A 14,147-nucleotide genomic window follows, 5' to 3' on the forward strand; every position below is an offset into this window, starting at 1 on the left:
ACTGCTCTAAAAATTATGTCCATAAAAATTACCTAAATCGGAAATCATATGACAATTGAATTAAAGATAGTTACTTTAATGTTTACATGCAAAACTATACTCATCAACTTTATTCACTACAAATAACTGTTTTTAACAACTTTAAATTTGCCCAATTTTTTGCAGTACTAAATCGATTGATATTAAAGACTATCTATGACTATGATAGATGATATACCAATACAATAGAGTTATAATAGGACTAATTGCTAACTGATATAGTACAGCACTCTTTGAGAACATTGCTACAGTAATAGTGGTATTTGAGAGTATTTCCCAAATCAATTTGATATATGTATATGTGTGTGTTTCGTTCATTCACATTCGGTCTCACATTTTCATGAGACCTCCATTTTTAACAAACAACAAAATCATCTGCCGTTACAGTTAAAAAGAATTGGAACCTCAGACCCGTCTTGACACCGACTCCAAACCTCGATGGTGTGAGATGTTGTTAGCTCAAAGGAAACAAGGGAAAAACTACGGTGGCAAACAATAATGTCCCAAAAGGGGAAAAGATAGTGAAATATTGAAAATGTATAATATAACAAGTATGTATTGTGAATTAAAATTGCAGGTCAAATTTATTGTGATGAACAATAACAAATGCAGAAGCACAGAATAACAATCACAAATTTATTATCCAAGGGAGCCTGTACAAGTACAACAAATAAACATACAGCATGCAACACATGTTTACAATGATACAAGCAGGTGTAAGATTTGCAGAAATCTTGCCTCAAATTGACTCAGTTTCCCTCCGACGAATACCACAAACAATCTTCCCGCTTACAATATTCGGCTGCAACCAAGTCAGATTCAGGAAGTCACAACATCGTATCACATGATGCGTATTTTATATGTCGGAGCTTCATTTGAATACTTGGATATCCAATATCTAAAGACTGTACAATAAATTAGGCCTCGTTTGGTTCCTTGGACTGAATTAGATTGGGTAACTCATAAACTCTTAAGGTGTATTGATTATTGAAGGTTATAAGTGAATGATATTACAATCCCGCCATTTTCGGAGGGATTGGAAGGGATGAATTTCCGTAATATGCAATCAATTTCCAACCTTCAAATTGGCCACAATTTGTTTCATTTCTTCCTTCAGCTTATCTTGAAATCTAGTGGACGTTGCAACGGTTGTCCAATCCAGTTCAATCCTAGAAACCAAATGAGCCCTAGTTTTGAGCAATCAGAGAGCTATACTATATTCTCATTAGACCTACTGATGCAGTGAACTCACCTCTTCAGGACTTTTAGAAGCTCAGTCATTGTAAGTGCTCAGAGCAGCAACAACTGAACCGGTTGTAGCCAGAGTTGATTGCACATCAGGATGATCTTTCCAGGATGTCGTTGACTTCAGACACGGATACAACCAAGTCTTCATCGAATTAACAAACGAGTCCGGATCAGAGTTCAGAATGGCTTCCCAATCTACCTGTAAACCTTGTGGGATATTTCCTATGAACTCCATATTAGCAGCAAGAAATAATCCGAGCATAACAACAAACCCAACAGCTGCAGAGCCTCTTGAAAGAGGCATAAAATTGTACCTGAAAGACAATTACGTATGGATGTAGTCTTTATTTAGATCTATATATTTTTGGAAAGACAAACATGCCATATATATGCAACAAGGTTAAATGATATACCAATAATATGTCATCCTTAAAATCGCATCTCTCACATTTTCAAGCACGGTGAATTCATTAGATCCATAATTTTCACCGCAATAAGCATTGCATATAGCCTGCCAATACATAGTCAATACTTGCAAACATTAGTAATTTGTTCAATCAAACGATTTGAAATAAAAATAAAATATGCCAACAGGGATTGTTGATACTCCAAGTGATTGACAAACATTAGTATAAACAAATCGTTTTTTTGAGTAAACATTAGTAATTTGTTCAATCAAACGATTTGAAATAAAAATAAAATATGCCAACAGGGATTGTTGATACTCCAAGTGAAGGACAAACATTAGTATAAACAAATCGTTTTTTTAGCACCTCCAGCTAAAAGAATCTGCCCAATGGAACCAGCATAAAGTCCATTCTATCCACAGGACTCACCATGAAAGAAATAGTAAAATGTGGGACTGCATCTTAAGGTTCTGCTTAAGCATGATATATGGTGGCTAAATGTAAGGTATATCTCGAGCACATATTTCTGCTTACATATTTAATTAACCTAGCGTTAGCAGTCTGAAATGAGAAAAAAGTATATCAGGAATGTGGGATTACTCGGATTTAGAGTCCTGCATAATCCAAGAAGGATTTGCGGTAATTCTGAGAAGGCATCAGTTTTGAACAATATGAAAAATGAGAGTTCACAAGGTTTGCAGACATGTAAGAGAGGAATAACACTTCAGAGCATGTTTTGTTTCATGGCTCAGGCTAGGTTTCAGGTTGGAATCCATTGGATGTAGGATTAGCAAAATCAAATTCAGATATACTCTATGCAAGATCTGGTACAAGCATTTCACTGGCCAACACAATGCTTCGGAGATGCTATACATACAAACTAGGGGATGGTAAGACATACTTCTCATGTCTCATATTGCGCATCTGTTCTTCCATACAAATATACAAATGTATTGCTCATATCAAGGATCCCCAGAAACAAATATATAAATGTATGGATAGAAATACAATAAAATTTATTGGCTCGCATAGAAGGGTGTAGGGTAACTTACTTCCCATGCCTTCGCCATTTCTGCATCAAATTCATCCCACCTTGAAGGCGTACAAGGTGTTCTGATTGCAAAGTCATATTTGTTCTCCCCCCTGGAATAGTCAGTTGATGCATCCAGAAATTGAAAAACGGAAAGAAATAAATAAGATGGAAAAAAAATAAAATAGAAAGGAAAAACAGAAAGTTGTAAGACAAGGAGCTACATTTTTACTAGGGTAATCCTTGTCCCTTCAAGATGCCTCCTGAAACAAGCAACCAGTCAGAAATTAGGTGTGAAATGGAATTAAAATGTAAGGACGTCAATTTTAACAATATGCAATCTTACCCCTCAAAGGCAGTACTATCGCACCAAGTAGACAACCAGAAGTCCTCACCAACCACTCTGTATAAATCAGTGCAAGATTTTGCTTGCATAATCTGCACAAATATAAATATACTAGTGAACAACTATTTACATATGAAAGAAAAGACTGTTCAATGAGGGTTATACATGGAGAAGAAAGCAAACAAAATATGAATTAAAAGTGATAATATCATTTAGGAAAAGGATAGAGTAGCCTTCATATCAAAATATAAGATTTACAAGAGTATAAAAAACGCATTGGTGAACTCACATCTTGCAATTTCCCATCCCTGGATAAATCAATAAGGTTATCGACCTTATTATACACAAATGACCTTTCCTTCATTATAGCCTTGGCGACTTCTAATGTTCTGCCACATTGACAAGTGATGAGCATTCGAGGAGGGCAATTGTTTGAACAGTTCAATACAAAATGGAACCATTATAGACCTTCACCTTTCAAAATTTGGGAAGTAGCGAACAACTTTTGCTTGTCCAAGGATCAATGGTGTATGAGACCCAAATCCAGCATTAAACTCTTCACTGAGTTGGGTAGAAGAAATCCAGGTTCACATTAGATGACAACATAGAAGAATATTTTACTATCTTATTTAACCATTCAAATGGAAATCAGAATGAAATTCAATCCACAAATGATCTCCAGTGGCTATTGAGCATGGAAATGATTCACATATAACAATCACATGGAATACCTTAGCTTGTTAATCCACACAACAGGGTCACACGGTTCAGAAATCTGCCGCCATTTGACAGCTATCGAATAAACCTCATGCCATGACATCATAGACCGTGCAGATGAATTAGCTTCTGTAATTCCATATGAAGTTGATGTCTCTGAAGAGCTACTTGTACTGCAACCAGCACCGCCTCTATTCTGGCTGGGCAAATTAACTCTTTCCCTTCTCCGGCCTCTCTTACCAAACTTCAAGGTGCTTTTATTATTGGAATATTTCCACTCCGCTTGGAAGGAACGCCATGCTTTTGAAACCTTTTGTGCAACCTCAATAACAGCCAATCCTGCCATACGATGCTGGTAGACATAGGATATGAGAAACTTAATAAAATTTTTGGTTGATTAATTCAAAGCACTTCATGGCAAGGAAAACTAGAAGAAACAATGAAATATATTATATCCTATGCATGTAGAGTTGAAAGCGCAAAATGAGTCAAAAGAAGAATGCCAAAAGCCCCAACGTAAAATAACAACCCATTTGAAAAAAGTATAAAAAAAAATGCAGAAAAAGTTTACTTGTTTTCTTCTTTACAAAAATATGGAAAGTGCACAAGTTAAGTTTAACTTGGCTACACCAACACAATAGGTCAAAATTAACAGTTCTCACAGTCAAGTACAGATTTTAGCTCCCTTTTCAAAACTTATTTGGAACATGAAAAGTTAATTCTTGTCTTTAAACTGGCTCAAATATAAAAGTTAATTCTCAAATTACCCAACACAAGCATGGTCACTTCTATTCATCAATTTGTGTTTGGGACAATGAGGCGGATAAAATGGGTCACGTACAAGATGTTTCAGGTAATAGTGAAACAATTCTTGATGTGCACCTCTGGTGAAATGTTTGGCAAATATTTCAGCTGAACATTTAACAGATGATATACCATTTAGCATCTAGGTATGAGAGAGGAGAAATATCATGGGGCTTGAATGCATTGCAACATCTGCAGCTTCAAATGAATCTAATTGATCCAGGTTGTTCAATTTTAGGGGAAAAACTAGAGGTGCAACTATTCCTCAGGTAATATGTTTACTTAAAATGATAAAAAGTTGAAACTCGAAAAAATGGAAAGAAAAAAAAAATACAATTAAGAAGCCTCATCAATAATTGTAGACAAACTTCAAAGTTAATCAAATCACCTGACGTCGATTTGGTAAGAAACCAGGACAGTCATATTGGATTTTCCTTCCAATTGAATCAGCAGCTTGCAGAAGAGCAGCCTTCTGCTTTGTAACTGGAAAATCTTGCTTTCTAACCTTTCCCTTCTTCAAAGATTCACGCAGGGGAGGTTGTCGAAAGACCTTTTCGCATACATTCTTGGGGTGCAATCTCTTGCACCAGTACTCCTGAATATTTGATATTGAACAAACAATAAACATAATGTAGGAGAATTTGGAGCAATTGGTTAATGTTCCTTTTGCATATTGATTTATAAGAGGCTGTGTTTTACCCTCTATTTGGGAAAAGATGGTTGAACTTTATAGCCAAAAGAAAAAGAAGTTTTTAGTGTCCTCTTTGAAAACCATGACTATTAAAGTGCATTTGGATTAAGGACTTTAAAGTTCCAAGCAACATAAGACTCAAATGTTAAAAATGCAAGAAAAGAAGACTACCAATGACCTACTCAAGCACATTACAAAGCTTCTTCTAGCACACCACAAAGAGACCAAAAAAAGGACTTACAAATGACACCTAGAAAGTTGTCATTTCAAAACTCGAAGTTTTCTCAAATGTACTGGATCTAGTTATTTTCTTCCTCTATCTAATTGCTGCAGGTCATCCTACCAAATATAGCCCAAGTTCCATGTTACTTTAAAGACCCTAATCCAAACATGCCATTAAAGTTATAGTTTGAGTTCTTTTTGAATTAATAACTTTTAACATGGTTGGCTTTATAGCCTCTTTGCAGTGGAAAATAGACGATCTTGAGAGTTTCATATTTCAGCTTCAATTTCACAATTAGTTGTTTAAAGGACTAGGATAAGGGAATAGCTCCTTTGTATATTTTATATATCTCCGATGACATTGTATACTTGATGCCTTTTGTGTTATTGTTTACAGTATGCCAATAATGCATGTTATTTGAAGTATAACTGTGCCACACATTGTAAAGTTTCTGATTTGAGAATTGACGCATTCACCTGCTGAAATGGTATGACAAAAAGTAGATGCAAAATTAACACAATGAACTGAGAATCAAGACCAAATATAATTCTCAAGAGATAATACCTTGAAAAGTGAATCAATATCTCCATCAATATCAAACCAGCAAAATTCACTGTTGATTCTTGATGCTGTGTATAGAGCAATCTCTTTCTGGAAACAAAACAAAATAACAAAGTTATAGTTTTAACATGTAAGCAATGAATAGTTTGAGTTCAAGTAAGGCCATCGTCAATCATCAGTTCCCCTTGTGTGGTATTGCAATTTATCATGTATACGTTTTCACTCATGAAAGGGATACTACTGTTTCATACTACTTTCATTCAATGTATTTGAAATAACTAAATAAAATGCAATGGAGCAAAGTGTCAAAGGTTCATCCAAGGTATATGCTAGAACATGGAACCGCACGCCAAAAGTTACAGAGTGCACGCTATGAGTCTGGCTCCTTTCACATCAGCACTTGCATAGTTCTTACAAGCAGAAAAATATCAATGCAAGTGCAAGAACATCAACATCAAATAAGCCATATTATTCCAGATCAATTAAACCTGATAAAAAGCAAGGCATTGCAACACAAACTTCTCCATTGAGTCTAGCTCCAAATCGAGCACAGCGTCGTAGTCCTTGACCTGTGACCAGTACATAACTGAAACATGAATAAATATGCAGCTGATATTCCTAACCAATCAAAGAAATAACTTCTAATACCGCATGTCCATATTCTCCAAGGGCATGGTAGCAGGATGCCCGCAAATACAAGCACTCAATATTGGCACTCTCAATGCTCAAACCAGTTGACAAATCCTTAATAGCCTTGCTGCACAATAGAATCCAGCAATAAATTACAGACTATTTCAAGGGGTATGATTTCACTAACAAGATACCACAAATTTAGTCAGGCGTCTCCAAGCAACACTGGCAACTTTGTCATCTATCAATATGGTCAAATGTCATCATCCTTAACATAATACTTAATACACCCAATATGTATGGAAACTAGAAGACCAAAAGTATAGTGCCCCACCACAAAAAAGAAATAATAATAAAATAAAACAAATAAATAATTATACAAGAAAAAGCTATTGTGCCTGTGGACTATTGTAGTGCCTAAGTGGATTGTTGTATCACAAAAAACATATCGTCCTTGCAAGTGATGATCACAATTTATTAAATCATCTACATATGATCAAAGACAACGGTAATATCCATATCCATAAATCATTTATGCTTCAGAAGGTCATGCAAACATATTAGTAGTAATATGGTTAATGGACTACATGTCAATCATTGAAACCAAATATATGATTTGGTAGAACGCACCTGTGTTCTCCCATCCCATGGAGCAGTAGTCCACGCAAATGATATGCTTTGGCAAACCTTTCAGATTTAGACAAAGAAAAAATCTCCAGTGTTAACACCAGGCACCTGAAGGTCAACATGAACATTACAAACACAAATGGCTTAGTTCAGACAGAAAATGCTCACCTCCCATCAATTTGTAGAGCTTTCTGCAGACATTCCAAAGCCTTGGTTGGGTTTGCCGTATCTTGATAGAACTGAAATAACCAACATGCCCAGAAGAACAGTATTTGTAATAAGTTCTAACTGCTTGATTTGTATCATCCGAAATGGCAAGTCCTATTGGCTCTATAGGAGTGAACTAATAAACTGCTACCAAGCATCAGTTATGACTTATGAGCCTATCCTTAGATTCTAGTGTATTATATGAGTACCATGTTGACTAACAGAGACATTGTCCCATATTGATTCCATGGGACCCTGCCTTTCACTATGAATGATGCCATTGGAATGAGGATATGCAATGAAATGAACCAGACGCACACAAAGCTTTCTCAAACATTAATGGAAATGCATTTAGCCTTGGTAAACAAAATAATTTGCCATGGATACCTGGGTTAGCTGCAACCATGCTTCAAGAAATTTCGGATCCAGTTGAATTGCTTTCAAATGTGCCTCCTCAGCTTTTTTATATTCACCGATAGAGGACAATGCTAAACCCTAGGGAAGTCAATTTCAGTTCAGTCAAGACTCAATAGGACAAGATATAATACAGGGAAACCAGTGTGACCAATCACTAGACTAAAGAATCAACAGGAAACCGAATCTTGAAGACTCACCAAATATGTGTACGCAGATGCATTATCCTTGTCAAGTTTCACGCATGCAGTTAGGTCTTCAACGGCAGTGTAGAATTCCTTGAACTTGAAGTTGGCAATTCCTACAAAAAGTAAAATGCTACTGTCATTATCTGTCTATAAAAAAAATTAAAAAAAAAAAAAAAACTCGTTCTTTTGGCTACTAATAAAAATACAGTGAATAGATTTCCCAATATGTGTAGTTCTATCAGCTATTGTGTTATAGTATTGAAATTATCATATAAGTTTAGGTTATCATATAAGTTTCATTTGTTACTCATAGTACTGAGGTTATCATGCAATAGTCTCTGTCACTTGCATATAAATTTTCATTTAATATAATTAAAGACCTCACAAACTTCAATATCAAGCTTGTACAGCTATTAGACTATCAATCTCTCTAGAAAATTGTTTGCCTGCGTCATTCTTAACATCCTAACAGCACTTATTGCATCAGGAAAGACAAAACGAAATACTGAAATTCCTGTAATACAATTTCATTTTGTTCATATAAAAGATGAAAGCATTATGTTATAGCCTTTGAAACTGAGTCCTGAGATATGATGATTAATGAAAAGATATGGGGTTTGAGCTAGTTACCCCTTTCGTGCAAAATGTCGGCTGAATTTGGTTCAAACTCTAATGCCTTGGACAAATCTTCAATAGCCTGGAATCATGAGGAAACAAATATGCAAGGCAGTCCTTGTGTCATAACAAAAGAATTTTTCTTATTATTTTACCAATAATTAAGTCGGAGGAACAGTGTACAACCACAATAAAAAATATTCATTAGTTAAATTCAGAGATGATACAGCTACATGGAAAGACTGAGATAGCATAAACACCTCAACAAATTCTCCCATGGCAGCTCGTGCTTGTCCTCTCCGTTTCCATGCCTCACAAGCTGATGGATTTGATTCCATGGCCTGAACAACATAATCAGATCGACTACTTGCAGGTGAAGGTGAAGCCAAAATATTTTTATTCTTTTGTCAGATATTATTTAGTCAAATACCTTTGTAAAATCAGCTATTGCAGCATCAAGCTCTCGTTGGAATGCATAGGCTGTCCCTCTCCCTATTAGTGCCTCTGGATAGTTAGGATCCTCTTTCAATATCTGTGCATATAATTATACAAAAATGCAACTGCTCATAAAACTTGCTAATGGCCCCATAGAACAATGACCCTCTAGACTTGTTCCCTATCCACAAACAAGAAACAAAGAAGGGAAAAGAACACAAATGGAAGCGGAAGACAATCAAGGAAAAGTATAGATGGGAAGACAAACTGAAATTGCCAGAAACTGTTCAGGATGACTGGCATGGAGTGAAGCTTTACCTTGTCAAACATAGATATGGCATGAGCATACTTCCCTTCATTAACCTTTAAAAAGTTGCATTATATGTTAAACAGAATATAAGGTTTAAAACGCTGGAAGTTCAACACAAACAATAACTGTGCTCAAACAGACAAACTGTTACCAAATAAAGGATTATAACATACCTCTGCTATACCTCTTGATAGTCGAAAATCCACACTTATTGACTTGGTCTTTGAAAGTCTAGCAACAGAGAACTTTTTACTTCTCTTGGACTCCTCACCAATTTCATGGCGTATATCAGATTTAGTACTTAGTTTAGGGGGTGTGGGAGGAGTTTCTGTTAAATCACTTGATTTGCTACAAATCATAGGTAACTTACTGTATGTATCACTTAAATCATTGCATGATTCAGAATGTAATTTATCATTAATATCATGATTCCCATTCATTTGGCTATCAAACTTCTTACTCCCTCGGGCTTTATCACCAATTCCATTGGATGCGACAAAATTTCCATTTCCATTAACCTTGCTATGGACCGCGGAGGTAACTGTTGATTCACAGCATAATTTTGATTCACCACTCAATTTATTGTGATTCTTATAAGTATCACCAGATTTACCATTAATATGCGGGCTTGCTTCGGACACAAGTTTAGATGATGCTGACTCTTTTGCTTGGTTATCATCTCCATTACTTTTGTCCGTCTTTGCAATTGTTAAAAGCTCTCCCAGTTCTAGCAACTGCTTCAGATCTGCACACTGACGCAAGGCATGTTCATAGCCTTGCTCCCAAACCAAAAAAGCATCCTCTTTCCTTCCCAAAGCAGAAAATGCACGGCCTATAGGACAAAAACCAATTCTAAGATCGCAAAGATGCCTGAGCCCCAAGAGTACTTCATGTCGAATCATAAAACAATCGACTAAGTGCACACCAAGAGTGCACCATTATGCATGCATCACAAAGAGCAACATAATTGTAACAAAATTAACTGTCCTGTTTCAGTGTGTATGCGTGTATATTAATTATGCGAAAAAGTGTACATTCTCTTAAATGTACTTTCGTATATAATGTCGGGGAGTAAGCTCCTACTTATTGGAATAACCAACTATTAAAAATACATAAAATTTAATTTATAATTCTCACACAGAACCTTCATTAAATCATCGTTAAGGAACTTCTAGATCATACCAAAAAAAATCTGGTAAAACAAGGACCGATACAATCAACACCACCGCAAGTCATCTAAATAATGCACTTGTGATTCCTTAATATCATGCTCACAAATTTTTGGCACTTTTAACTCGGCATCAACTAACCACTCAATCACATATTCTGGTAACACCTAAAATTCAAATTAAGATGACCTAAAATCTAATCCAAGACCTCTAATTACGAGTAGCTTAACAGTTTCATAATGGAAGCTATAATTATCAGCTAATTACTCCAATTATATCAAATTTAAAGAAAACGAAATTAACATTCCAAGTCAAATAAGAGCAGGAATTCGACGAAAATGATCGGAGAAAAACCTTTGAGGATGTAAGCTTGAAGAAGCGCAGGGTCCAGCTGAAGCGCCCTATCACAGTCCTTAACCACGTGCTTGTGGAGCTCCAATTGGCTGTAACAGAATGCTCTGTTGCTGCAATACACCAACATTCAGAGCCACGCAAAATCGATCAGAACACAATTCATTTAACAAATGGAAGATCAGCAAGAATCGAACAAGCAAGTGAGAGAGATGGAGAGCGCGGCGGACCAGATGTCTTGGATGGAAGAAGACTGGGAGAGGAGGGAGTCGATGACTCGGATGGCCTTGGACCAGTCACGTGAGGTGCAGAGCTTGGCGAGCTCCGCCCTCTCGGCGACGGCGGCAGCCATTCTGAGTCGCCGGAGTGAGGGATCGGGATGTCGCGGGAAGTCTCGCGTTTTCTGTGTGTGTTTGATGTGTGTTCCTTTCTTCGCTTCAACGGCTCAAGCAAGAGGAAAGTGGTGAGGTGGGGGTTAAAGAGGGATAGGGGTAAAGTTGGTAATAGGAAAAAGCTGAGAGTCGAAAACTGAGAATGGGGCGAATCATAACTAGATGGGCTTGCGTGCCTACACGTCCGATTCGCACGTGTTTCGAAATTTGACGTGATTGGTTGAGCTTTAGCACTTTGTTTGACATTTTGTACGGCAACAATCCAAAACCAAACCTCTCCATGTCGGCTGGGCCGGACTTTGAATTGGGTTCGTTTGTTCTTTGGAATGTGCTATTCAGGCCCATTTAGGAACACGTTGCAAGCGGCATCTTTATCACTTGTCAGTCACTACTACAGTCTAGTGGTATTCCTCTTCACTTGTAAGTGAGAGACATTAGGTTCAAATCTCGTTGATGAAAAATTCAACATCAAATTATGTTGTCAATTGTGTGGCTTAGCCGAACTATTTCCCCTTAATGTAAAATATATCGTTGTACTAAGAAAAAAAAAAACATCCTTATCACTTGAGTTATAAGTTCCCGTGCAAAGATATACTCATATAAAGGATGGGATATGATTAATTAATACAAACATGAGTGTTTGGTACTTATATAAAAAATAGGTCGCCAAATTAATTAAATAGTCCAGTCTATTTTACACAATCAACACCGCTAGTCTATCCACTCCAAAAGGCCGATATTTTTTAGACCGGAGCTCTAAAACTTGCTGAAAACATAAACACGCATCTACTTTCTCCCTTGTCGTCTTCGAGTTTTCTCCGTTTCTCAAGTTGTTGGTTTCCCTAAGTTTCCAGTATCTCCTCTCTCAAAATACTTCGGATAATTCAAATAATTTTTTTTAATACAAATGATATAACTACTTTAACTTATATTAAGGGAATAGTCTGAACCTGAGACGCCATGGGTTGAAAAGGAACGCTCTAACTATCTGAGCAATTTACCACTTACATCCAAACAAGTATTTGGATTAGCATTAATGTTGAGCAAAGTTGGAGTTTTTTGTCATAAATGAAAATAGATAACCTAATTTAAATCAAACCACATTAAGAAATAATAATACTTGGTACTCCTCAAAATAGTTTATGACAGATTCACAAAACTTTGTGCTTATAATCAAATTCATTCATATTAATCACTACCCTCACCACCACCACCACCAACGCCACCCCCACCAACATTGTAGCATTTAGACTCGCACCACCAAACCCCGCTCATTGTATCATATGTGATGACTTGCTTAGCCTACTACCACCTTAGACACAACCAACTTCACCGTCTGAGCCACCATCACCTCCACGGGCACCACCATTTCCATACCACCGCTCTCTACCACCATTGCCAGTGCCACCACCCACACCTTCACCGCACCACTATAAGGCCCAAGTCAAATACATTTTTCTTTACTAACATGTTTAGTACATAAAACTTAACATCATTTTCGTTTTAGTCCTTCCTAAATGTTATATGCTTGTATTTTTTAAATAATTGCCATGTGAGACTTGCGTTGTTAGACTATAACGGTATAACTTAAGTTATACATTCCAATAACAATCATTCGATCCATTAATTAATTTTAAAAAGTTGAGGTTCTAATATAAAATTAATTAATAATATGAGAAATAGTCTAGCAACATAGGTAGTAATCTAACTCTTATAAGCCCATGTAACTTGCAAGGTTCTTTATTTTCCTGGTGTGATGTGTGAGAATGATACTGTTCATACGTCTCCTCACGTATGACAAATTTTTAAGCCTAATATGTGAACAACACATACTAAGTGATGTGTAACACGTATAGTCATTGAACTTTACACGCAAGACAATATATTTTGATACAATAAAAAAAATAAAAATTCCACCAGAAGATCAATTGATAATATAAAACAATCTAATTCTTTAATTTGTGAGAAGGTTTATGTTTTTCCAGGAGGATCCTCTCCGGACCCTTTTCATGAGGATCTTGGAGATTCTCAAATCATCTCCACTCATCGTATATCGTGCGGCCAATTTTTGTCATATAGGATTCATATTTAATTTAAAATAATTTATAACCGCACGATATACGATAAACGGATACAATTTGAAAATCCCCAAGATCCCAATATCTTCACAAAGAAGATCTGCAAAGGATCCTCATTCTATGTTTTTAGAGGAAAAGAAATAAACAGTGGGCATGGTGCCACTTGTAACATGTGTCGAGAAATAAATCAGTGGAATTAATACCCGTCAAATTAGTATCAACTACTTGTTTGTTTTGTTGGGGTTGGTGGTGTGACAGTGTCTTGTATTTTCCTGAAAACTTTGAAGGCGGTGGGCCGGTGGTTCACATGGAATACCTACCACATTGGCACCACATACAAAAGTTGAAGAAACCACGTGACTATTAGTATCAGTTTGGTATGTCAATCTTGAAACAAAACAACTTCCATGTCCATGCACTTAATCTTACGTTGGTTCTTTTTAACGAACTACAACATTCAAGTGTCGAATTAATTCATCTCGAAAAATTGATGAATTTTATAAGAGTGAAATGATGAGTCTATGTGCTTAGGCCGCCGAAAAAAGGGAAACACTATAAACGGGACACGATAAGTTTATGAGTGTTTGATTACACTGACAGTCAAGATTTCTTTTGTGATCATTTAGTCGTATTGATCATTATAGAAAATATTCAAACACGACACA

The 14,147-nt window shown here is 36.3% G+C and overlaps 1 protein-coding gene across 2 annotated transcripts; it reads right to left on the reverse strand.

The window, feature by feature from the left end:
- Positions 1 to 566: 566 nt before the first annotated feature.
- Positions 567 to 11,497, reverse strand: LOC103928716 (suppressor of RPS4-RLD 1). Of its 2 annotated transcripts, XM_048571338.1 has the most exons (25): positions 11,243 to 11,496; positions 11,016 to 11,125; positions 10,106 to 10,324; positions 9,666 to 10,033; positions 9,501 to 9,545; positions 9,178 to 9,279; positions 9,008 to 9,088; positions 8,763 to 8,829; positions 8,145 to 8,245; positions 7,918 to 8,025; positions 7,492 to 7,562; positions 7,327 to 7,383; positions 6,715 to 6,823; positions 6,555 to 6,635; positions 6,070 to 6,156; positions 4,980 to 5,186; positions 3,802 to 4,139; positions 3,545 to 3,631; positions 3,360 to 3,459; positions 3,071 to 3,162; positions 2,949 to 2,987; positions 2,747 to 2,837; positions 1,701 to 1,798; positions 1,292 to 1,601; positions 567 to 841 (listed from the first exon to the last, which is right to left on the reverse strand). In XM_048571338.1, exons 1-24 carry the CDS (start codon positions 11,362 to 11,364, stop codon positions 1,313 to 1,315), a joined length of 3,069 nt encoding a protein of 1,022 aa, XP_048427295.1. In that variant the 5' UTR covers positions 11,365 to 11,496; the 3' UTR covers positions 567 to 841; positions 1,292 to 1,312. The 2 variants fall into 2 exon arrangements, with proteins under 2 accessions (XP_048427295.1, XP_009336068.2); XM_009337793.3 differs by having other exon boundaries at positions 9,666 to 10,324; positions 11,243 to 11,497.
- Between the last annotated feature and the right edge of the window lie 2,650 nt (positions 11,498 to 14,147).

The sequence above is a fragment of a genome, unplaced genomic scaffold (genome assembly GCF_019419815.1).
Source record: "Pyrus x bretschneideri cultivar Hongxiangsu unplaced genomic scaffold, Pyrus_bretschneideri_v1 Contig59, whole genome shotgun sequence".
NCBI classification, from domain to species: domain Eukaryota; kingdom Viridiplantae; phylum Streptophyta; class Magnoliopsida; order Rosales; family Rosaceae; genus Pyrus; species Pyrus x bretschneideri.

Excerpts from the sequence above, each read along its gene's own strand:
- LOC103928716 (XM_009337793.3), bottom strand. The coding sequence starts at position 11,364 with ATGGCTGCCGCCGTCGCCGAGAGGGCGGAGCTCGCCAAGCTCTGCACC. Across the intron at positions 7,384-7,491 it reads GCTCTACAAATTGATGGGAG|GTTTGCCAAAGCATATCATT; the intron begins GTGAGCATTTTC and ends TAAATCTGAAAG. Across the intron at positions 4,140-4,979 it reads TCTTACCAAATCGACGTCAG|CATCGTATGGCAGGATTGGC; the intron begins GTGATTTGATTA and ends TATGTCTACCAG.